Source organism: Portunus trituberculatus, chromosome 2 (genome assembly GCF_017591435.1).
Source record: "Portunus trituberculatus isolate SZX2019 chromosome 2, ASM1759143v1, whole genome shotgun sequence".
In the NCBI taxonomy this organism is placed as follows: domain Eukaryota; kingdom Metazoa; phylum Arthropoda; class Malacostraca; order Decapoda; family Portunidae; genus Portunus; species Portunus trituberculatus.
The window spans coordinates 1,435,494-1,460,493 of NC_059256.1; the positions used below are offsets into that span (position 1 = coordinate 1,435,494).

The 25,000-nt window shown below is 45.3% G+C and overlaps 2 protein-coding genes across 2 annotated transcripts in view; both read left to right on the forward strand.

Moving 5' to 3' along the window:
- The window catches only part of LOC123501261 (extensin-like), an 18,140-nt gene extending 12,836 nt beyond the window's left edge, over positions 1–5,304 (forward strand). Inside the window, 4 exon segments of the mRNA XM_045250011.1 lie at positions 2,253–2,305; positions 2,341–2,618; positions 4,380–4,852; positions 4,855–5,304. Coding sequence (XP_045105946.1) covers positions 2,253–2,305; positions 2,341–2,618; positions 4,380–4,852; positions 4,855–5,189 — 1,139 coding nt within the window. The 3' untranslated portion in view covers positions 5,190–5,304.
- Positions 5,305–11,820: 6,516 nt separating this feature from the next.
- On the forward strand, positions 11,821–24,584 carry LOC123501267 (RAB11-binding protein RELCH-like; the record flags this gene model as incomplete). The annotated part of the gene is made up of 2 exons (XM_045250023.1): positions 11,821–12,132; positions 24,513–24,584. Coding segments are annotated over exons 1-2 (348 nt in total), but the record flags the coding sequence as incomplete, so codon positions are not given.
- Between the last annotated feature and the right edge of the window lie 416 nt (positions 24,585–25,000).

Genomic DNA, 25,000 nt, shown 5'->3' on the forward strand with positions numbered 1-25,000 from the left:
ACCTAACCTAACCTAACCTAACCTAACCTAACCTAACCTAACCTAACCTAACCTAACCTAACCTAACCTAACCTTACCTAACCTGATCTAACCTAACCTAACCTGATCTAACCTAACCTTACCTAAGCTAACCTAATCTAACCTTAACCTAACCTAACCTGATCTAACCTAACCTAACCTTTACCTAACCTTACCTAACCTTGCCTAACCTTGCCTAACCTAACCTAACCTAACCTAACCTAACCTAACCTAACCTAACCTAACCTTACCTTACCTAACCTAACCTTACCTAACCTAACCTAACCTAACCTAACCTAACCTAACCTAACCTAACCTAACCTAACCTTACCTGGGACCGCGCCACATTTCCTATGCCACATTTCCTACAGGACACATCTTCACATTAATCAATTTTTAGAGTAGTGACATATTTCCCACAGAGATACACCTTATCTACACGCAGTAGGTGCAGGAAAGACGCTGGTATCAGGTTGTTATGTAGATGTGCCTGACACTTTTTTTATTTTATTTTTTTTTATTTATACTATGTTGGCTTTTCACGGGAATTTCTGGGGTAAAGAGGATACTTTTTGTGGTACCTCCTATCTCAAAGCCCACCCGCTAAGAAACCATTGCCCCGAGTGAGGAAGCCCAACCTACACTCAGACCGTGGACAGGATTCGAACCCGTGCGCTTGGAGATCCCTCGGACCCCAAAGCACGCATGGTTCCACTGTACCACGGCAGTATGGTTCATCCGGCATAACTCCTGCAGCTATACTGTCATTCCTCCTACAAGTAAAAATCTGGAGAATATTGATGTATATAAAACTGTAAAAACTGTAAGGCACATGAATTAAAATGACACTTTATTTTTCAGTAAAACTTACATATACAAAATAAAGCATTACAATATTTTTTTCATTTCTCACTAAAACATACGTATATAAAAAATGAAACGTTACTATGGCACATTTCAAACGTAAATCTGAAGGCTGTCATGAATGTCAGTACGACAAGTGGGACATGTTGCAGGGTTGTTAGGATGTGCTGCTGGTACAAGGATAGTTATGCAATCTGCACAGAGGGAGGCGTGTCGGCATGCCAAAGCAACAACTGTCCTTTCCCTTCGCCTTAGGAGGATGCTGCACCGAAATTTAGGAGGAACATCTTGAGTACCAGCTGCGTTGTTGTGAGGGCCTTGATGCTCATCCCCACTCTCATCACCACTGCCTCCAGGAAGGTGAAATGCTGAAACAGAGCTATCAAATGTGTAAGGAACAGCATTGATGTGTTGGGTCAATGTGTATGTTCCATTCTGTAATTGTTCTTTCAAGTTCTGCCTGCGCTCAATGTTTCTGACAAACTTCTCCTTCTTCTGACGAGTGATGTCCAAGCCAGCATCCACACGTTCAATGTGCTTAGTTGTGTGTGTCATCAGATCATTGAGATGTGTGAGGAAAGTGTTAAATGTGTGGCTTGTGTTGGTTTGTTGCCATATTTCGGAGGTACCGGAATCCAGAGTTGTCTTTGTAAACCACTGCATTGAAGCGGAAGTTCCCCTCAGTAGTAGCCATGCTTGGTCCAGGAGCAATGAAGTACAATAATGCTCTGTCCCGTCTAATGGAGAAAAAAAAAAAATACAGCTGGGTCGAGCCATGATGTCTGAGAGTGAACGATACTGCACTGAATGGATGTATAACAACTTAACTACTTGTTGACTCGTCAAGATCGTCAGGAGAGTATTGAGCCAGAAGCGCCGAATGCAGAGGCGCCCCGCTAGCGGGGTGCGCCTACACAATGTAGGAGATGTGACAACATATTATTGTGTGTAGGAGATATGCTGTATCCTTGTAGGATATGTGACAAAACAGATTTTTGAGTGTAAGAGGCATGCTGTATCTCTGTGGGAAATATGTCGTTACCCTAAAAATGCTATATTTAAAGGATATTTGCCCTGCTATATTTAAAGGATATTTGCCCTGCTATATTTAAAGGATATTTGCCCTGGAGGGTAGTCATTTTATTTGTAGGATATGTGACGGATACTTGTTTTTGTGTAGGAAATATGACCATCTGTGTGTAGGATATGTGGCAGTACTCCAATTGTTGTAGGCTTGTAGGAGAAGTGACTACGCCCCCTTACCCTACCCTACCTGACCTGACCTGATCTAACCTGATCTAACCTTACCTAACCTTACTTTACCTTTTGTGTGTGTGTGTGTGTGTGTCTGACGCCCCTCCTCGTTGCAGATGATGACGATGATGACTGGCTGGGCTACGACCCCAACCCCAACTCCCAACCCCCCACCACCACCACCACCCCCACCACCACCACCACCTACCTGTCCCCCACCACCGTTCCCACCCGCCCTCCACCACCCGCACCCCACCACCACCACCACCACGCCCCCGCCCCGCCAGTCCCTCCAGAGGCCGCCCTCGCCAGGTGGAGTCCCCCGTGCGAGGCGCGCCGCCCCCCGTCAGACACCTGTCTCCCGTACGGGCCGCTGCGCCCCCTAGGGATCTCTCCCCCATCAGGATGCACGCCCCCGCCCCCACCAGGCGCGCCGCCCCCCAGCCGCGCCACCACCATCACCACCACCACCACAGAGACAGGTGAGGCGCAGAGAGAGAGAGAGAGAGAGAGGGGCGATATTTTTTTAATGGAGAGGGAAAGCAACGAAGGACAACACAAGACTGTAAACAAAGGACCGCTTCAAATGTTGGTTCCCTTAAGGACAGGCGAAGAGTTAGCTGAAGGACAGGGACATGTGTTGACACCGCCCTCTTGCAGGAAGTGAAGTGGTAGGAAGGCGGACACACAGAGGCAGGCAGGGAGGTCCACAGTGTGCCAGAGAAAGGTGTGAAGGATTGAGAGCACTGGCTAACTCTTGCATTAGGGGGAGCGTGTGTTGGGAGTAAGAACAAACACTAGTAGTAATTTATGTATGTTTCAAAGTGGTAGCCTGCCTCTTTATTTATTTTAATTAATTTATTTCTTCTTTATTTATACCATGTGGGGTTTTCACGGGAGTTTCTGGGTTAAAGGGATACTTTTTGTGGCACCACCTATCTCAAAGTCCCGAGTGAGGAACCCCAACCTACACTCGGACCGTGGACAGGATTCGAACCGGTGCGCTTGGAGATCCCTCGGACCCAAAGCACGCATGGTTCCACTGCACCACGACGTTGACCTTTCTCTGGTGTTGTAGAACTAGTGAGGAAAAGAAGAAAAAGTTTGATAAGATCTGAGTTAGAAAGTGCAGATATTGACCAGCCACTCAACACATATATGATCTCTGCAGACGAGAGAACACACCATAGAGATTTCTGTATAATGAGATGTATTTAGAAGCCGATAGTGAACCCTTAGAGAAGATCAAACAGACTGTTATAGATACACCAAACACAGCAACAAAGATTATGACTAATAAGACAGACCTTAATCCAGTGTTGAGTGTACAGGCCAAAAAAAAAAAAGGCCACTTGAGCGCTGGCTTTCCAAAGAGTTCAAAAAGTGTCAAAACCGTCAGGCAGAATTAGGGGAGCAAATGCCTCGATACCTCCCTCTTAAAAGAAGACAAGTTGTAGGAATTTGGAAATACAGATGCAGGGAGGAAGTTCCAGAGTTTACCAGTGAAAGGGATGAATGATTGAGCATACTGGTTAACTCTTGCATTAGAGAGTTGGACAGAATAGGGATGAGAGGAAGAAGAAAGCCTTGTGCAGCGTGGCCGCAGGAGGAGGGGAGGAGGGTGTATAAGAGCAATGTGTATATACCTGACTGTCAACGCCAATCATTTTCAAGATTATGGTTGATGTCACAGTCTGAGAACAAAGACAGGGACATGGAGTGGTACGCCTCGCCAAGGTAGAGTGTGTGTGTGTGTGTGTGTGTGTGTGTGTGTGTGTGTGTGTGTGTGTGTGTGTGTGTGTGTGTGTGTGTGTGTGTTGGTACTCAGATACAGACTGAACGACATGTGTTGGTGGAGTGGCCGCTAAGTGAAGACCTTCGTGGCAGATGTCCCATGTTACAGTTTGCAAATATTATTGATTTGTTCAATGAAAATGTGTGTGTCAGAGAATTGTGTAGCTTTATATTTGATGTGTTTCAGATATTTACTGAAGTTCCCTCTACAGTGTGTCAGGAAAGGATATTTTCTTTTGGATAAAATGAAGGAATGTAATCTTTTGTTTTCATGTGATAGTGTATGCACATTTATTTTGTCAATAAACTAACTAACTAACTGTGTGTGTGTGTGTGTGTGTGTGTGTGTGTGTGTGTGTGTGTGTGTGTGTGTGTGTGTGTGTGTGTTGGCGTGGCGTGGTGGCGTGGTGGCGTGGTGTGAGAGTGACGTGTGTCTTCCCTGTCCTCAGGAGTGCGTCGCCCAGCTCACCACGTGAACGGTTCCAGGACGCCCGTGAAAAGTTCCGCTCTCTGGAGCGTTGGGGGGCACCGCCCTCCCACACCCCGCCCCCCTGGGAGGACACCACGCCCCCGCCCCGACACGCGCCCCGCACCCACAGCCCGGTGCGGGGCCGCAGCCCCACCAGGGAGTGGCGCGGGGCGCGGCACCGCTCCCCTGACCGCGAACACCAGTACCAGCGCGCCCGCTCCATGCACGACCTGTCAGGGCGCCGCGCCCCACCACCCCAGCACCCAGAGGCACCCCACGACCCCCGCCGCCGATCCCTGTACGAGGGCGAGGAGGAAGGATCGGGAGGACGCGGGCCCCGCAGGTACCGCTCCCACGCCAGCCTTGGGGGGCGCCGCGCCTCCTCTCCCTCCCCCTCATCCTGCTGTTCCTCTTCCTCCGCTGGGAGCTACACCCCCCTGCCCGAGGCGCGCCGTCCCCCGGCCTAGACAGAGCCACGGCGCGCCCTGATCCCCTGGACGGAGCCTCCCGCTCCGCCCCGGCCCCCTCCCACCTCCACCACCACCACCACCACCCCTCCGCTTCCCGCAGGACCTTCGACTATCCCGTCAACGGAGGCACCGCGCCCCTCCACATGGCCCGCGCACCCCCGCCCCTCATTGACGACGTCCCCAGCAGCGCAGGCCGCGACCCCCGCCACCACAGTTTGTCCGCGGCGCTGCGCGGTACTGACCCCCCCCACATCCCCCCTGCACCCCAACCCTGCACACCCTCACACACACACACACACGCACACACACTGATATTATGATTATTAATGATATTACTTACTAAGCTAACATGTGATATGTGTGTGTGTGTGTGTGTGTGTGTGTGTGTGTGTGTGTGTGTGTGTGTGTGTACCGCTACTACTACTACTACTACTGCTACTACTACTACTACTATTACTACTACTACCACCACCATCACTATAACCACCGCCACCACCACCACCACCGCCACCACCACCCGTGCACACATAAGCCAAACTGAGCGGTGTAGTGGTGTTGGTGGTGGTGGTGGTGGTGGTGATTGGTGATGCGCTATGGCCGTGTTTTAGCGGGTAGAGGCGCCAGCGGTGTTAGTCATGGAGGGAAGCTGGTGGTGGTGGTGGTGGTGGTGGTGGTGGTGTGATAAGGTGTTGACAAGGCTTTCATTTATAGTAACTGGTGTTGTTTACTGTTGCTTATTAGAACTGGTGTGTGTGTGTGTGTGTGTGTGTGTGTGTGTGTGAAGGTTCCTCGTAGTATGATAACTGTATATACTCTACATTACACGCACACACGCACACACACACACACACACACACACACACACACACACACACACACACACACACACACACACACACACACACACACAGGTCATAACATTTCTCAAAACTTCAAAAAAAAAAACTACTACTACTACTACTACTACTACTACTACTACTACTACTGTTTGTAAATATAATGGTTCTTTTTCATAGGTTAGTCAACATAATGGTAGAAAAATACATTAATTTCCTTAATCTTTGTAAATTCTTTCTTTTTATTTCATTATTATTATTATTATTATTATTATTATTATTATTATTATTATTATTATTATTATTATTATGTGCGTCTCTCTCTCTCTCTCTCTCTCTCTCTCTCTCTCTCTCTCAGACACACACACACACAGACATAACCAGATCTCTTATTAAAATGTGTGTTTTTTTTTACTAAAGGACAAATTGACTGATTTTAATTTATATACTAAAAAAATGCGATAAAAAATGATAATATTGATAAAAAAATTGACAAAAATAATCTCGTTTTTTTGCTTGCTGTAGAGATTGTATGTTGGTTCTTTTCTGGGGTTTGTTATAGAAAATGACTTAGAAATTGTTTTTTTTTTTAAGATGATTAAAAAAAGTATATTTGTGAGTTTTTTAAGATGTTAATTAAAAAAAGGTAAATTTGAGTTTTTTAAGAAGTTAATTAAAAAAAAAAGTAGTTATTTTTTTAAGATGTTAATTAAAAAAAGGTAAATTTGAGAGTTTTTAAGAAGTTAATTAAAAAAAGATACATTTGTAAATTTATAAGATGTTAATTAAAAAAAGGTAAATTTGAGTTTTATTAGATATTAATTAAAAAAAAGTAAATTTGAGTTTTTTTAAGAAGTTAATTAAAAAAAAAGGTAAATTTGAGAGTTTTATAAGAAGTTAATTAAAAAAAGTACATTTGTGTGTTTTTTTAAGATGTTAATTAAAAAAAAGGTAAATTTGAGAGTTTTTAAGAAATTAATTAAAAAAAGGTACATTTGTGAATTTTTAAGATGTTAATTAAAAAAAAAAGGTAAATTTGAGAGTTTTTGAGAAATATTCATAGAGTTTCAAAATAAATAGGAGAATTATTCATATTTAAATAGCTTATTATGAAAGATACATAAAAAGTTGTCTTGTGGTTTTTGAAGTACATTTGTAAATTTTTAAGATGTTAATTAAAAAAAAAAGGTAAATTTGAGAGTTTTATAAGAAGTTGATTTAAAAAGATACATTTGAGAGTTTTTTAAGATGTTAATTAAAAAAAGTATATTTGTGTGTTTTTTAAGAAGTTAATTAAAAAAAAGGTAAATTTGAGAGTTTTTGAGAAATATATATAGAATTTCAAAATAAATAGGAGAATTATTCATATTTAAATAGCTTATTATGAAAGATACATAAAAAAATTGTCCTGTGTTTTTTAGAATATTGATTAAAAAAAAAGTTATATTTGAGTGTTTTTAGAAATATGTATAGTTTCAAATTATTTAGTACAATTATTCAGATTTCTACGACTTTTGAACGATAGGTTATGAAAAATTGATGAAAAATTGTGAAGTTTTTAGGATATTATTGAAAAAATGTTGAGTTTGAGAATGCATAGGACAATTATTCATATATTTTCGCTTTTTTGAACGATAATTTATGAAAAATTGATGAAGAATTGTGAAGTTTTTAGGATATTATTGAAAAAATGTTAAGTTTCAGAATGCAAAGGATAATTATTCATATATTTTCGCTTTTTTGAACGATAATTTATGAAAAAATGATGAAGAATTGTGAAGTTTTTAGGAAATTGATAAAATGTTGAGTTTCAGAATGCGTAGGACAATTATTATTATTCATATATTTTCGCTTTTTTGAACGATAAGTTATGAAAAATGTTGAGTTTGAGAATGCATAGGACAATTATTCACATATTTTCGCTTTTTTGAACGATAGGTTATGAAAAAATAATGTTTTTAAGGAAATTAATAAAATGTTGAGTTTGAGAATGCGTAGGACAATTATTCATATATTTTCGCTTTTTTGAACGATAAGAAAAGTGATTTGTATTTTTCTTAATGTGTTTAGAGACAATTCATATTTTTTCGTGTTTGCTTACGGAGAGGAGAATATTTTTGGGGTATTTTTTGAAGAATTATGAAAAAAAGAAAAAAAAAAGATACGTTGGTTCTTTTTTAGGAATTGTTTAGTTTTTGTTTCATTTTGTATCAGTCAATTGTCTTTTTGTTTAGTGTTTTGTATATAGTTTGGCTTTTTTGTGATATATATATTGTTTGGTGACTCTCTCTCTCTCTCTCTCTCTCTCTCTCTCTCTCTCTCTCTCTCTCTCTCTCTCTTTGTGTATTTAATAAAAAGCATTGCTGGGAAATATTTTTTTGTTTTATTTCGTTTATTTCATTTCAATTCCTTCCTTTATTATTATTATCATTATTATTATTATTATTATTATTATTATTTATTTATTTATTATTATTATTATTATTATTATTTTTTTTTTTTATTATTATTATTATTATCATTATTTATTTATTTATTTATTTATTTATTTTCATTCCATCAGATCGAAGACACACACACACACACACACACACACACACACTCTCTCTCTCTCTCTCTCTGAACACTATATTATACATGACTCACTTAACGGATATTACGGATACGTATATTACGGATACGTATATTACGGATACAAATATTACGGATACGAATATTACGGATACGTATATTACGGATACGAATATTACGGATACGTATATTACGGATACGAATATTACGGATACGTATATTACGGATACATATTATGGATGCGAATATTACGGATACGAATATTACGGATACGAATATTACGGATACGTATATTACGGATATGAATATTACGGATACGTGTATTACGGATACATATATTACGGATACGAATATTACGGATACGTATATTACGGATACGTATATTACGGATACGAATATTACGGATACGAATATTACGGATACAAATATTACGGATACGAATATTACGGATACAAATATTACGGATACAAATATTACGGATACGAATATTACGGATACGTATATTACGGATACGAATATTACGGATACGTATATTACGGATGCGTATATTACGGATACGTATATTACGGATACGAATATTACGGATACGTATATTACGGATACGTATATTATGGATACGAATATTACGGATACGTATATTACGGATGCGAATATTACGGATACGTATATTACGGATACGTATATTACGGATACGAATATTACGGATACGAATATTACGGATACGTATATTACGGATACGTATATTACGGATACGTATATTACGGATACGAATATTACGAATATGTATATTACGGATACGTATATTACGGATACGTATATTACGGATGCGAATATTACGGATACGTATATTACGGATACGTATATTACGGATGCGTATATTACGGATACGAATATTACGGATATGTATATTACGGATACGAATATTACGGATACGTATATTACGGATACGTATATTACGGATACGAATATTACGGATATGTATATTACGGATACGTATATTACGGATACGTACATTATTTGGCGTTGCAATAGGTAGAGTGAGGGAGGGGGAAGGGTGTGGTTCCTTGACCTCATCTCGCTCCACCCCCGCACCTTCCACCTGCCCTTCCTCCACCCATTCCCCCATCCCCTCCTATCCCCTTCCCTTCCACCCATCCACCTAGACCCTCAGATCCACCTTTCCTTACTTATCCACGCCCTTCACACCTTGTCCGTCCACTTGCTTACCACACAAACCACCAACAGGCAAACCACTACACTCTGTCAGCGTGTGTGGTGGTGGAGAGGAGTCACCAGATGGATGGGGAGGGGGCGACATCCCCATAGACGCTCGCTGAGGTGTCCCGCCCATCAGTGCCTTCTTTTTATGGCCTATAGCGCCTGTAGGCCTAGACCATGTGGGCTTTTCACGGGAATGTATGGGCTTAGAGGATACTTTTTGTGCCACCTTCCATCTCAAAGCCCACCCGCTAAGAAACCATTGCCCCGAGTGAGGAAGCCCAACCTACACTCGGACCGTGCACAGGATTCGAACCCGTGCGCTTGGAGACCTCTCGGACCCCAAAGCACGCATGGTTCCACTGCACCACGGCGGCAGTGTTCACCTTCCACCTATTAATGGCACGGGCAATTTTCTTTATAGTGGTGCGCATATCAGGACCCTTATCACCAGCCTAGCGCATCTAGAGCCTGGGTATCATGGTGACGTGTAGCTAACTTTAAACCACTCCACAAATGGTACAGCTTCAAAGCGGTATGTGGTGGGATTCGACGAGTGGACGTGTGCCCGATCTCACCACCACCACCACCACCACCTTATCCACTACACTACACAGTGGATAAATGTCACTCTCAGAAGCAGGCACGTCTCGCTCGTTGTGAGGACGTGATTCAAACCTGCTAAATGAAATGAAGGCAGGTGAATTATAAAGCCAGCCTTCGCATGCCTACTGTACACAAACTCTGCTCAAAGTAACACTCAGAAAATTCGTGGTCAAATCATCTAACACAACCAAAGACATGCCAACTTTCCTGCACACTTTTCCTCATCCAAAAAGTGTGACGATTGGGTACAAAGCGTCTTACTTCCCACACTCGCTAATCTAATGGTAGCACTGACGTCTGCCGCACACGGTGGAGGCGGTGGCGTTGTGGACAAGGTGGTGGTGGTGGTGGTGGTGGGGCAGATGTCCACGCTAAGGTTTGAGTCCCAGCACGTGGCGCCTTGAAGCTGTGCCATTAGTGGAGTGGTGTGAAGCAGTATTAGTAGTAGAAGTAGCAGTGGTGTAGTGGATAAGGTGGTGGTGGTGGTGGTGGTGGTCGGGCAGTCGTCCACGCTAAGGTTTGAGTCCCAGCACGTGCCGCCTTGAAGCTGTGCCATTAGCGGAGTGGTTTGAAGCAGTATTAGTAGTAGAAGTAGCAGTGGTGTAGTGACTAGGGTGGTGGTGGTGGTGGTGGTGGGGCAGATGTCCACGCGTAGGTTTGAGTCCCAGCACGTGGCGCCTTGAAGCTGTGCCATTAGCGGAGTGGTTTGAAGCAGTATTAGTAGTAGAAGTAGCAGTGGTGTAGTGGATAAGGTGGTGGTGGTGGTGGTGGGGCAGATATCCACGCTAAGGTTTGAGTCCCAGCACGTGGCGCCTTGAAGCTGTGCCATTAGTGGAGTGGTCCAGAGTTAGGTACATGTCACCACGGTACACAGGGTACACCGGTGCCAGGTGGAGGTGTTGTTGCCTCACACCAAACATGCGCTGGGGTGGTGATGGCCCCTAGTATGCCCAACACTACAAGAAAAATTGGCTGCGTCACTAATGGGTGGAAGCTGAACACCACTTCCCACACACACTCTGCAAGTAGGCCTACAGGCGCTATAGGCCGTAACTTATAAAAAAAAAAAATAAATAAATAAAAAAAGACTTCTGCCAGCGCATGTCACACTATACTGAGCATAACCAACACAAATTGTCAAATGTTTCTTTCTGTGGGAAGATTGCGTGCGAGAGTGTAAAAATGCGCAGTAATGTGGAGAAGAATGGTCATCCAGGTCGCTAGGGTTAAAAATCTTGTGCCAGTTTGAAGTCTTTGAAATAATGGAGGTGAAGCACAGAAGCGTTTCAGAAGACGAGCTGCAGTGTGATAAAATTTGTTATTACTTTTATCACAAAATTAACAAAACCACATCAAAACAGAAATATTGATAACCCAGAGGTCTCTAAATTCCAAGACGAAGGCTTCAATGCACATCTATTAGTCAAACCAAGCAAAAAGCAATAGCAGAAATAAAAAAATAATACAAAAAAATATAATAAAAATAAACTAAACCCCTTAAAAAAATCAACTAGAAACACAAATACAGAAAATTATGGAGTAAATATTGCTAACCCAGCGGTCTCTTAGCTTCATGCTGGCGGCTTCACTACACGTCTATTAACAACCAAAATTAGGCAAAAACCTCAAAAAACACAAAAAAACAATAACAAAAATACAAACAAACCAAACAGAACCTAATAAAGACTCACTGGAAACGTAAATCCAGAAATGACAGAAGTAAATATTGATAACCCAGCTGTCACTGAGCTCCAAGATGGCTGCTTCCCTGGGTAGTGTCAATGACGGGGAAAATCCTTCAATATCCACGTTACCACGCCCCTCACGCCCCCCGGAGCCAACATGGGAGGGCGTGGCGGACAAGTTACTACGGGAGAAGCTGCTACTGACGGGGCTGGAGTTGTATCTGGAGCTGGAAGAGAGAGGAAGAGAATTGCCGACTTCATTAAAGGAATTCTTCTCTAATCCTGGCAATTTTGAAGCCAGGTGTTCCAGCGAGGCGCCCTCCTCCTCCCTGCCCGCCCCGGACTGTGTGAGTAGCCTGGGAGATGAGTGGAGATGAGTTAGGGGCCGGGAGATTAGTGGAGATGACTTGAGGGCCCGGGAGATTAGTGGAGGTGAGAGGGGAGGGGCGGAAGGCTAATGGAGATAACTTGGGGACCGGGAGATTAGTGGAGGTGAGAGGCGAGGGGCGGAAGGCTAGTGGAGATGACAGGAGGAGAGCTGGCAGGGTGTCAGATGGACGGGAGATTAGTGGAGATGACTTGGGGGCCCGGGAGATTAGTGGAGGTGAGAGGGGAGGAGCGGAAGGCTAGTGGAGATAACTTGGGGACCGGGAGATGAGTGGAAGTGAGAGGGGAGGGGCGGAAGGCTAGTGGAGATGACAGGAGGAGAGCTGGCAGGGTGTCAGATGGACGGGAGATTAGTGGAGATGACTTCGGGGCCCGGGAGATTAGTGGAAGTGAGAGGGGAGGGGCGGAAGGCTAGTGGAGATGACAGGAGGAGAGCTGGCAGGGTGTCAGATGAACGGGAGATTAGTGGAGATGACTTGGGGGCCCGGGAGATTAGTGGAGGTGAGAAAGAAGGGGCGGAAGGCTAGTGGAGATGACAGGAGGAAAGCTGGCAGGGTGTCAGATGGACGGGAGATTAGTGGAGATGACTTGGATGCCGGGAGATTAGTGGAAGTGAGAGGGGAGGGGCGGAAGGCTAGTGGAGATAACTTGGGGATCGGGAGATGAGTGGAAGTGAGAGGGGAGGGGCGGAAGGCTAGTGGAGATGACAGGAGGAGAGCTGGCAGGGTGTCAGATGAACGGGAGATTAGTGGAGATGACTTGGGGCCCGGGAGATTAGTGGAAGTGAGAGGGGAGGGGCGGAAGGCTAGTGGAGATAACTTGGGGACCGGGAGATGAGTGGAGGTGAGAGTGAAGGGGCGGAAGGCTAGTGGAGATGACAGGAGGAGAGCTGGCAGGGTGTCAGATGAACGGGAGATTAGTGGAGATAACCTGAGGACCGGGAGATGAGTGGAGGTGAGAATGAAGGGGCGGAAGACTAGTGGAGATGAGTTAGGGATGGGAGGCTTGTGGAGATTCATACCTAGATGGAGTTTTCCGCATCTAGAATAAAGTCAAGCCTGCAGCCACAATTTCCGCAGATGTTCCTAATGCAGACTTCAAATTGGTATATGTGGCTAATGTGGCATCACTAAAAAGGCGTTTACATTTACCATCAAAACTGTAAAATGTGGCAGTAGCATTATCTCCTCGGCTGGTGACTTACAAGCAGCGGCAAAAGGACACACCCAGGCAACGACAACCAAGTATTAGTGATCTCGGAAATAGACAGGAAAAGTATCAATTATTAATCAAAATCAAACAAAATCTGGTCTAAGGCAGTGTGGAGATTGTGTTTAGATGCGGCAAAAGATTCGGCAGACACTGTACACTCTGGTAAACGATTCCAAATATCAATCGGTCTCACAGAAAAGAAACGTCCTTTGATGTCCGGATTGTAACACAGAACAAGCCGTTTAAGAGAATGACCCCTTAGTATTCCTGACTACATTCACAACAAACAGGTGTTCTAGATGGGGGCAATAACCTTTTAGAATTCTGAGTACCATAGTGAGGTCTGAGCTAATCAATCTGCCTTTGATGGAACACAAACTGAATTGAGCAAGGACAAATAGGACTAATGAAACACAGCGATTCTTTTGGTCAAACGCCTCGGAACAGTAAACCAAGCCACAAGCAACATCCAGGATAAGACAAATGTGAGAGAGTAAAACTGTCTTCATGAATTCTGAGTATCTACACGGTGTACCTTTCACAATAATTAAACAAATACCCCCCTCCCCCCCCACAGCCTTCCCAGCAATCTTCCTAACATGTAGATGAAGCTTGAGAGTGATATCTTCTCTAACCTCAAGATCTGTAGGATTGTCAACGTTCCTGATAGAATATGTTAGAGGGATTGTGACATCAAGGAAATTTCCACAAAAAATTCATTCTAACACATTTACCAATTAAAAAAGAACATTTATATCACTCTGCAGATGTATTTGTGACTTAGATGACAGGAGACGGGGAGGAGATTAGTGGAGATGACTTGCAAGGGATGGAAGGCTAGTGGAGATGACAGGGAGAGAGGTGGGAAATTAGTGGAGATGACTGGGGGACTGGGAGATTAGTGGAGATGAGGGGGTAGGGGCAGGAGACTAGTGGAGATCAGTTGGGGGGCTGGAAGATTAGTGGAGATGACTGGGGAGACTGGGAGATGACTGGGGACTGGGAGATTAGTGGAGATGAGAGGGTAGGGGCAGGAGAATAGTGGAGATCAGTTGGGGGGCTGGAAGATTAGTGGAGATGACTGGGGGGACTGGGAGATTAGTGGAGATGACTAGGGGGACTGGGAGATTAGTGGAGATGAGAGGGTAGGGGCAGGAACCTAGTGGAGATCAGTTGGGGGGCTGGAAGATTAGTGGAGATGACTGGGGGACTGGGAGATTAGTGGAGATGAGAGGGTAGGGGCAGGAGGCTAGTGGAGATCAGTTGGGGGGCTGGAAGATTAGTGGAGATGACAGGGAGAGAGGTGGGAAATTAGTGGAGATGACTGGGGACTGGGAGATTAGTGGAGATGAGAGGGTAGGGGCAGGAGGCTAGTGGAGATCAGTTGGGGGGCTGGAAGATTAGTGGAGATGACAGGGAGAGAGGTGGGAAATTAGTGGAGATGACTGGGGACTGGGAGATTAGTGGAGATGAGAGGGTAGGGGCAGGAGGCTAGTGGAGATGACAGGAGAGAGGTGGGAAATTAGTGGAGATGACTAGGGACTGGGAGATTAGTGGAGATGAGGGGGTAGGGGCAGGAGGTTAGTGGAGATGACAGGGAGAGGTGGGAAATTAGTGGAGATGACTGGGGGACTGGGAGATGAGGGTAGGGGCAGGAGAATAGTGGAGATCAGTTGGGGGCTGGAAGATTAGTGGAGATGACTGGGGACTGGGAAATTAGTGGAGATGACTTGGGGACTGGGAGATTAGTGGAGATGACTGGGGGACTGGGAGATTAGTGGAGATGACTGGCAAGGGATGGAAGGCTAGTGGAGATGACAGGGAGAGAGGTGGGAAATTAGTGGAGATGACTAGGGGACTGGGAGATTAGTGGAGATGAGGGGGGTAGGGGTAGGAGACTAGTGGAGATCAGTTGGGGGGCTGGAAGATTAGTGGAGATGACTGGGGAGACTGGGAGATGACTGGGGGACTGGGAGATTAGTGGAGATGAGAGGGTAGGGGCAGGAGAATAGTGGAGATCAGTTGGGGGCTGGAAGATTAGTGGAGATGACTGGGGGGACTGGGAGATTAGTGGAGATGACTAGGGGGACTGGGAGATTAGTGGAGATGAGAGGGTAGGGGCAGGAACCTAGTGGAGATCAGTTGGGGGGCTGGAAGATTAGTGGAGATGACTGGGGGACTGGGAGATTAGTGGAGATGAGAGGGTAGGGGCAGGAGGCTAGTGGAGATCAGTTGGGGGGCTGGAAGATTAGTGGAGATGACAGGGAGAGAGGTGGGAAATTAGTGGAGATGACTAGGGGACTGGGAGATTAGTGGAGATGAGAGGGTAGGGGCAGGAGGCTAGTGGAGATCAGTTGGGGGGCTGGAAGATTAGTGGAGATGACAGGGAGAGAGGTGGGAAATTAGTGGAGATGACTGGGGGACTGGGAGATTAGTGGAGATGAGAGGGTAGGGGCAGGAGGCTAGTGGAGATGACAGGGAGAGAGGTGGGAAATTAGTGGAGATGACTAGGGGACTGGGAGATTAGTGGAGATGAGGGGGGTAGGGGCAGGAGGTTAGTGGAGATGACAGGGAGAGAGGTGGGAAATTAGTGGAGATGACTGGGGGGACTGGGAGATGAGGGGGTAGGGGCAGGAGAATAGTGGAGATCAGTTGGGGGGCTGGAAGATTAGTGGAGATGACTGGGGGGACTGGGAAATTAGTGGAGATGACTTGGGGGACTGGGAGATTAGTGGAGATGACTGGGGGACTGGGAGATTAGTGGAGATGACTGGCAAGGGATGGAAGGCTAGTGGAGATGACAGGGAGAGAGGTGGGAAATTAGTGGAGATGACTGGGGGACTGGGAGATTAGTGGAGATGAAAGGGTAGGGGCAGGAGACTAGTGGAGATCAGTTGGGGGGCTGGAAGATTAGTGGAGATGACTGGGAGATTAGTGGAGATGACTGGGGGGACTGGGAGATTAGTGGAGATGACTGGGGGACTGGGAGATTAGTGGAGATGAGAGGGTAGGGGCAGGTGACTAGTGGAGATCAGTTGGGGGCTGGAAGATTAGTGGAGATGACTAGGGACTGGGAGATTAGTGGAGATGAGAGGTAGGGGCAGGAGGCTAGTGGAGATCAGTTGGGGGGCTGGAAGATTAGTGGAGATGACAGGGAGAGAGGTGGGAAATTAGTGGAGATGACTAGGGACTGGGAGATTAGTGGAGATGAGAGGGTAGGGGCAGGAGGCTAGTGGAGATGACAGGGAGAGAGGTGGGAAATTAGTGGAGATGACTGGGGGGACTGGGAGATTAGTGGAGATGAGAGGGTAGGGGCAGGAGGCTAGTGGAGATGACAGGGAGAGATGACTTTTTGGGCTGGAAGACTAGTGGAGATGACTATGGGGGATGGGAGACTAGTGGAGATGAGCTGGGGGTAAAGGAGGTGAGAGGAGAAGGGTGGAAGGCTAGTGGAGATGAAAGGGAGATAAGTGGAGGTGAGAGGGGAGGAGTGGGAGACTAATGCAAATGAGAGAGGGAGAATTCGCAGAGTGGAAGATGAGTGGAGATGACCTAACCTCCCCCCCCTGTTCCTTATGGTTGGCTACCACTGCTAATTAATCTGTACTAACCTAACCTAACCTAACCTAACCTAACCCAGCTTAACCTAACCTAACCTAACCTAACCTGTATTTAACCTATTCATAACACTAACCTAACCTAACCTAACCTAACCTAACCTAACCTAACCTTAACCTAACCTAACCTAATCTAACTTGTCCATAACACTAACCTAACCTAACCTAACCTTAACCTAACCTAACCTAACCTAACCTGTATTTAACTTGTCTATTTCATAACACTAACTTAATCCTAACCTAACCTAACCTAACCTAACCTAACCTAACCTATAACCTAACCTAACCCAGCTTAACCCAGTCCTAAGGCAGCGTACACATCAAGGTGGCACGTGGCAAGCAGCAAGCCACGTCAAAATGAACATCTGGAATTGAACCTGCCTGGTATTTTAGAATGTGTGACTTTCCACCTGGACTGTGATGCAAGATTTTAATGTAACCTTCACTTCAAAACATATAATGGTACTTTTTTTAATTTCAATAACAAAATATGCAATAATAAGAAGACTTTTTTGATGTATGGCACTTGTTCATTAGTTTTCAAGACACTAGGCAGATTAGAGGCTACATAAACACTTAGAGAGAGAGAGAGAGTGAGAGAGAGAGAGAGAGTGTGTTTAGCTATTTATGGAAGAAACAGAACAGCCTTTTGTAAGATTCGGGTGTAGCCAGAACTGCTTCCCTTCCTTCTGGTGCGGGTGACTGCAGTGCCAACCAGAGCAACAGCACCCTCCTCACCCCATCATGCCATCCTGCACACCCAGACACATGGCAACGCACTACCTACGTCTAACACCACCTGCCACTCATCACCTGCCACCTGCCACTTGCCATCTTGGTGTGAAAGTGGCCTATTTCTAATCCTAACTTAAGCTAACTCATTCCTAACTTCAATAATACCTAACCTAACCCAGTCCAACCAAACTAAACTGGATTATTAACTTTTGATTTAACCTAACATTCCTAACCTTAATTTTGAACTTAACCTAACCTAACCTAACATTCCTAACCTTAACCGATCCTAACCTAACCTATAAGAGGCGACACACACCCCTGTCACGCCTTCCTCAACACAAATTAACTTCACCCAACCCAGTTAAAGGCTCCTAACTAAAGCAAAACTGTCCTAACTTCACTGCCAGCTTTACCTAACCCAATTAAATGCTCCTAACTAAAGCTAACTGTCCTAACTTGGCTGCCAGTGCTAGGAAATTAATATAAAGTTGTTACCTTATTTCTTAACTTTATCTAACCCAATTAAAGGCTCCTAACTAAAGCAAAACTGTCCTAACTTCACTGCCAGCTTTACCTAACACAACTAAATGCTCCTAACTAAAGCTAACTGTCCTAACTTGGCTGCCAGCTTTACCTAACACAACTAAATGCTCCTAACTAAAGCAAAACTGTCCTAACTTGACTGCCAGCTTTACCTAACTCAACTAAATGCTCCTAACTAAAGCTAACTGTCCTAACTTGGCTAGCAATGTGGCGACTCAGTGGATCATCTCATCTCCACTAATCTCCCGGCCTCCCATCTCATCTCCACTAATCTCCCGGCCTCCAACTCATCTCCACTAATCTCCCATCCATGCTACACCCTCTCAGCTCTCCCTCTGTCATCTCCACTAGCCTTCTGTCCCTCTCAAGTCACCTCCACTAATCTCCCGTCCCCCATCTCATCTCCACTAATCTCCCGGCCTTCCAACTCATCTCCAGTCATCTCCCATCCATGCTACACCCTCTCAGCTCTCCCTCTGTCATCTCCACTAGCCTTCTGTCCCTCTCAAGTCACCTCCACTAATCTCCCGTCCCCCATCTCATCTCCACTAATCTCCCGGCCTTCCAACTCATCTCCAGTCATCTCCCATCGATCCTACCCTCTCTTAATAGTATCGTGGAGTGGTTTAAGGGTGTTTGGGGTCATTTTGGGGTGTTTTGAGGTGTTTTGGCATTATTTGGGGGTGTTTTGTGGTGGTTTAAGGGTGTTTAGGGTGTTTGGGGTCATTTGGGGTTATTTGGGGATGGGGTGTTTAGGGTGTTTGGGGTGGGGTGGTTTCAGGGTGTTTGGGGTTATATTGGTGTTTGGGGTGGTTTAAGGGTGTTTTAGTGTTGGGGTGTTTGTTTAAGGGTGTTTGGGGTGTTTTAGGGTGTTTGGGATCATTTTTTTGTGTTTGGGGTCAAATTGGGGTGTTTAAGGGTGTTTGGGGTCATTTGGGGTGTTTGGGGTTGGTTTAAGGGTGTTTGGGGTCATTTGGGGTGTTTAAGTCTGTTTGGGGTGTTTTAAGTCTGTTTGTCATTTTGGGGTCTTTAAGTGTTTGTGGTCATTTTGGGGTGTTTTAAGAGTGTTTGGGGTAATTTGGGGTGTTTAAGGGGTGGTTTAAGGTTGTTTGTAATCATTTGGTGTTTGGGGTGTTTGGGGTGTTTAAGTCTGTTTGGGGTTTGTGGTCATTTGGGGTGTTTAAGGGTGTTTGGGGTCATTTTGGGGTGTTTAAGGGTGTTTTAAGGGTGTTTGGGGTCATTTTGGGTGTTTAAGGGTCATTTGGGTGTTTTAAGGATGTTTGGAATTTAAGTGTTTGGGTCAGTTTTGGGGTGTTTAAGGTGTTTGGGGGGGTGTTTGGGGTGTTTAAGGGTGTTTGTGGTCATTTTAAGTGTTTGGGGTCATTTTGGGGTGTTTTAAGTGTGTTTGGGGTGTTTTGGGGTGTTTTAAGGGTGTTTGTGGTCATTTTTAAGTGTTTGGGGTCATTTTGGGGTGTTTAGGGTGTTTTAAGGGTGTTTGTGGTCATTTTAAGTGTTTGGGGTCATTTTGGGGTGGTTTAAGGGTGTTTGGGGTCATTTGGGGATGTTGGGAGTGTTTTTGTTGGGTTTTGGGGATTTTGCAGTCATTTTGGGATGTTTTTAGGATGGTTTAGGGTGTTTTGGGGTGTTTCTGGGGTGTTTCTGGGGTGTTTCTGGGGTGTTTTGAAAGGAGAGAAGGCCAGCTAAGATTAACAAACCATAAAAAAAGAAAAATTAGATGCCCATTTGAGTCATGGCTCCCTGGAAGATAAGGAAAGGGTTAGCCGTAAGTGAGGGACTAATGTGTTGACGCCTCCCTCCCTTAACCCCTTCAGTAGTGTGACGTGTTTCCCTATTCCTTGTGGTGACTATTTGGTGACTTTCTACAGCTTCACAAACTCATGTGGGGGATTAAAATGGTGAAGACTGTGGCCATTAATCTTCTGCCCTCCATACACCCTTGCTAATGTCAATAAAATGGTCTAATGGTGCACAAAACTCAATTAAAATAGTGAAGACTGTGGCCATTAATCTTCTGCCCTCCATACACCCTTGCTAATGTCAATAAAATGGTCTAATGGTGCACAAAACTCAATTAAAATGGTGAAGACTGTGGCCATTAATCTTCTGCCCTCCATACACCCTTGCTAATGTCAATAAAATGGTCTAATGGTGCACAAAACTCAATTAAAATAGTGAAGACTGTGGCCATTAATCTTCTGCCCTCCATACACCCTTGCTAATGTCAATAAAATGGTCTAATGGTACACAAAACTCAATTAAAATAGTGAAGACTGTGGCCATTAATCTTCTGCCCTCCATACACCCTTGCTAATGTCAATAAAATGGTCTAATGGTGCACAAAACTCAATTAAAATAGTGAAGACTGTGGCCATTAATCTTCTGCCCTCCATACACCCTTGCTAATGTCAATAAAATGGTCTAATGGTGCACAAAACTCAATTAAAATAGTGAAGACTGTGGCCATTAATCTTCTGCCCTCCATACACCCTTGCTAATGTCAATAAAATGGTCTAATGGTACACAAAACTCCAGGTAAAAATGTGTCCCAGTACTGAAGGGGTTAAATTAGTGAAGACTGTGGCCATTAATCTTCTGCCCTCCATACACCCTTGCTAATGTCAATAAAATGGTCTAACGGTACACAAAACTCCAGGTAAAAAATATGTCCCAGTACTGAAGGGGTTACAATAGTGAAGACTGCTATGGAAGAGTTAGCATGACCACCACCAATATGTGACGTCTAACCTAACCTAACCTAACCACCACCAATATGTGACATGTCTATACGCATCTACAGAGAAGACCAGCACTGAATAGCATAGCCTTGGGAACTGGTACACTATTTAGAGATGAGAGGTGGCTGTAGAGAAGGTAGAAATGTCTTGTGGTGATTAGTTAGCAAGGAAAGGTGTACCAGTTAGCAGGCAGAGAGGTTGAAAGAAGGGAAGAGGTAGGAAGATGGAAACACAGAAGCAGGCAGGGAGTTCCAGAGTGTGCCTAACCTAACTTAACCTCAAATTTTAACCCCCTCAGTAGCATGATGTGTTTCCCTATTCCGTGGGGTGTTTTGGGGTGGTTTAAAGGTGTTTGGGGTCATTTTGGTGGTGTTTTGGGGTGTTTTGAGGTCATTTTGGGGTATTTGAGGTCATTTTGGGGTGTTATTATCATTTCTATAGGCAGATTCATCTAAACCCACACTAACAAACACACCAAACCCCTTCTCAACCCCTTCCAGCCCCTTCCAGCCCCTTCCAGCCCCTCCTAGATCCTGCAGCTAACACCCCACATCCTCTTCTGCCCCTGTTCTGTCCAGCTAGACCCACTCAGACCGACCCATACCCACTCAGACCCACCCAGACCCACTCAGACCCACTCAGATCCACCCAGATGCACCCAAACCCACTCAGACTCACTCAGACTCACTCAGACCCACTCAGACCTACCCAGACCCACTCAGACCCACTCAGACCCACTCAGACCCACCCAGACCCACTCAGACCCACCCAGACCCATTCAGACCCACCCAGACCCACTTAGACCCACTCAGATCCACCCAGATGCACCCAAACCCACTCAGACCCACTCAGATCCACCCAGACCCACTCAAACCCACCCAGACCCATTCAGACCCACCCAGACCCACTTAGACCCACTCAGATCCACCCAGACCCACCCAGACCCACTTAGACCCACTCAGATCCACCCAGATGCACCCAAACCCACTCAGACCCACTCAGATCCACCCAGACCCACTCAGACCCACCCAGACCCATTCAGACCCACCCAGACCCACTTAGACCCACTCAGATCCACCCAGATGCACCCAAACCCACTCAGACCCACTCAGATCCACCCAGACCCACTCAGACCCACCCAGACCCACTCAGACCCACCCAGACCCACTCAGACCCACCCAGACCCACCCAGACCCACTCAGACCCAGCCAGACCCACTCAGACCCACACAGACCCACTCAGACCCACTCAGACCCACCCAGACCCACTCAGACCCACTCAGACCCACCCAGATGCACCCAGACCCACCCAGACACACTCAGACCCACTCAGACCCAGCCAGACCCACTCAGACCCACCCATACCCACTCAGACCCACTCAGACCCACCCATACCCACTCAGACCCACTCAGACCCACTCAGACTCACCCATACCCACCCATACCCACTCAGACCCACCCAGACCCACTCAGACCCACTCAGACCCCACACTAAACAAACCTGATCTAACATAACCACATCAAACGTCTTTTAAACCCCTTCCAGCATCTTTCCAGCCCCTTCCCAGCCCTTTCAGCCCCTCCTAGACCCTTCCAGACCCCTCTCAGCCCCTTCCAGCCCCTTCTAGTATCCATAACAGTCTCCCAACCCAACCTAACCTAACTTAACCCCTTTTAAAATAGTTCCATGTCCTTGTAGCCCCTTCCCAGCCCTTCCCAGCCCCTTCCAGCCCATCCTAGACCCTGCAGCTAACACCCCACCCCTCCTTCTCCTCCCCAACAGTGCGGTCGTCCAGCCAGACCACCCTAGACTCCTTAGATTGGGGTCGTCTAAGCGAGGATGGTGAGAGTAGTAGTAGTCAAACACCCAGTAATCACACACACACACACACACAAGACACACACAAAACATTCAAACCAAGACACCCAAAGGCACTCAAAACACACCCAAACACACTCAAAACACCCCAAACACACTCAAAACACCCAAAACACACTGAAACACACACACTCAAAACACCCTCAAAACACACTCAAAACACCCAAAAACACTCAAAACACCCAAACACCCTAAAACACAATCAAAACACCCAAACCACTCAAAACACACCCAAACACACTCAAAACACCCAAAACACACTCAAAACACCCCAAAACACACTCAAAACATCCCATAACACACTCAAAACACTCCATAAAACACTCAAACACCCTAAAACACAATCAAAACACCTCAAAACATACTCAAAACACCCCATAACACACTCAAAACACCCCATAACACACTCAAAACACCCCATAACACACTCAAACACCCAAAACACACTCAGATATCTTATAACACACTCAAACACTCCATAACACACTCAAAACACCCCATAACACACTCAAACACCCAAAACACACTCAGATATCTTATAACACACTGAAACACTCCATAACACACTCAAAACACCACAAAGCACACTCAAAACACCCCAAAACATTCAAACATCCCTTTACATACTCAAAACAGCCCAAAACACCCCCTAACACACTCAAACATCCCAAAACACACTCAAAACACCCGATAACGCACACAAAATGCCCCATGACTCTCAAACACCCCTTAACATACTCAAACACCCCAAAACACACTCAAAACACCCCATAACACACTCAAAACCTCCCCTCAACGCATTCTAATCTAAAAACACTCCACAACACACTCAAACGCCCAAAAACACACGCCAAGACTCAAAACATTCCAAAACACCCCAAAAGACACTCAAAAACTCCATACCCGCAAAACACACTCAAGATACTTTATGATACACTCAAAACACCCAAACACCCAAAACACACTCAAAACACCCAAAACACACTCAAAACACCCAAAACACACTCAAAACACCCAAAACACACACCAAAACACACTCAAAACACCCTAAACACACTCAAAACACCATAAACACTCAAAACACACTTAAAACACCCAAAACACCCAAAACACACTCAAAACACCCAAAACACACTCAAAACACCCAAAACACACTCAAAACACCCAAAACACACTCAAAACACCCAAAACACACTCAAAACACCCAAAACACACTCAAAACACCCAAAACACACTCAAAACACCCAAAACACTCAAAACACACTCAAAACACCCAAAACACACTCAAAACACACTCAAAACACACTCAAAACACCCAAAACACACTCAAAACACCCAAAACACACTCAAAACACCCAAAACACACTCAAAACACCCAAAACACACTCAAAACACCCAAAACACACTCAAAACACCCAAAACACACTCAAAACACCCAAAACACACTCAAAACACCCAAAACACACTCAAAACACCCAAAACACACTCAAAACACCCAAAACACACTCAAAACACCCAAAACACACTCAAAACACCCAAAACACACTCAAAACAACCTTGATGGATACTTACACTAAAAACCCCAAAATCTTTCAACAGAGCAACGCCTTCCCACGACCACAACAGCAGCCCCCGTCCCAGCCTTGCCCCGCCCCGGCCTGGGTGGGGGCCAGGGAGGTGGGGGCGGGGCGGGGCGAGAGATCCAGCCCTGCGCCCCACGAGAGGAGAATGTTAAATTTCTTAGTGAATGAGTATTTATGTTCAGCTGCTTACAAGTTGACTGCCATAACCTTTGCTGATGAGAACGATGAACAGGTGAGAGAGAGAGAGAGAGAGTGAGAGAGAGAGAGTGAGTGATTACGAGTCGTTTAAGAAGTACATTCTTACACACTCAAAACACCCTAAACACACTCAAAACACCCTAAACACACTCAAAACACCCTAAACACAGTCAAAACACCCTAAACACACTCAAAACACCCTAAACACACTCAAAACACCCTAAACTTACTCAAGACACACTCAAAACACCCTAAACACACTCAAAACACTCAAAACACCCTAAACACACTCAAAACACCCAAAAC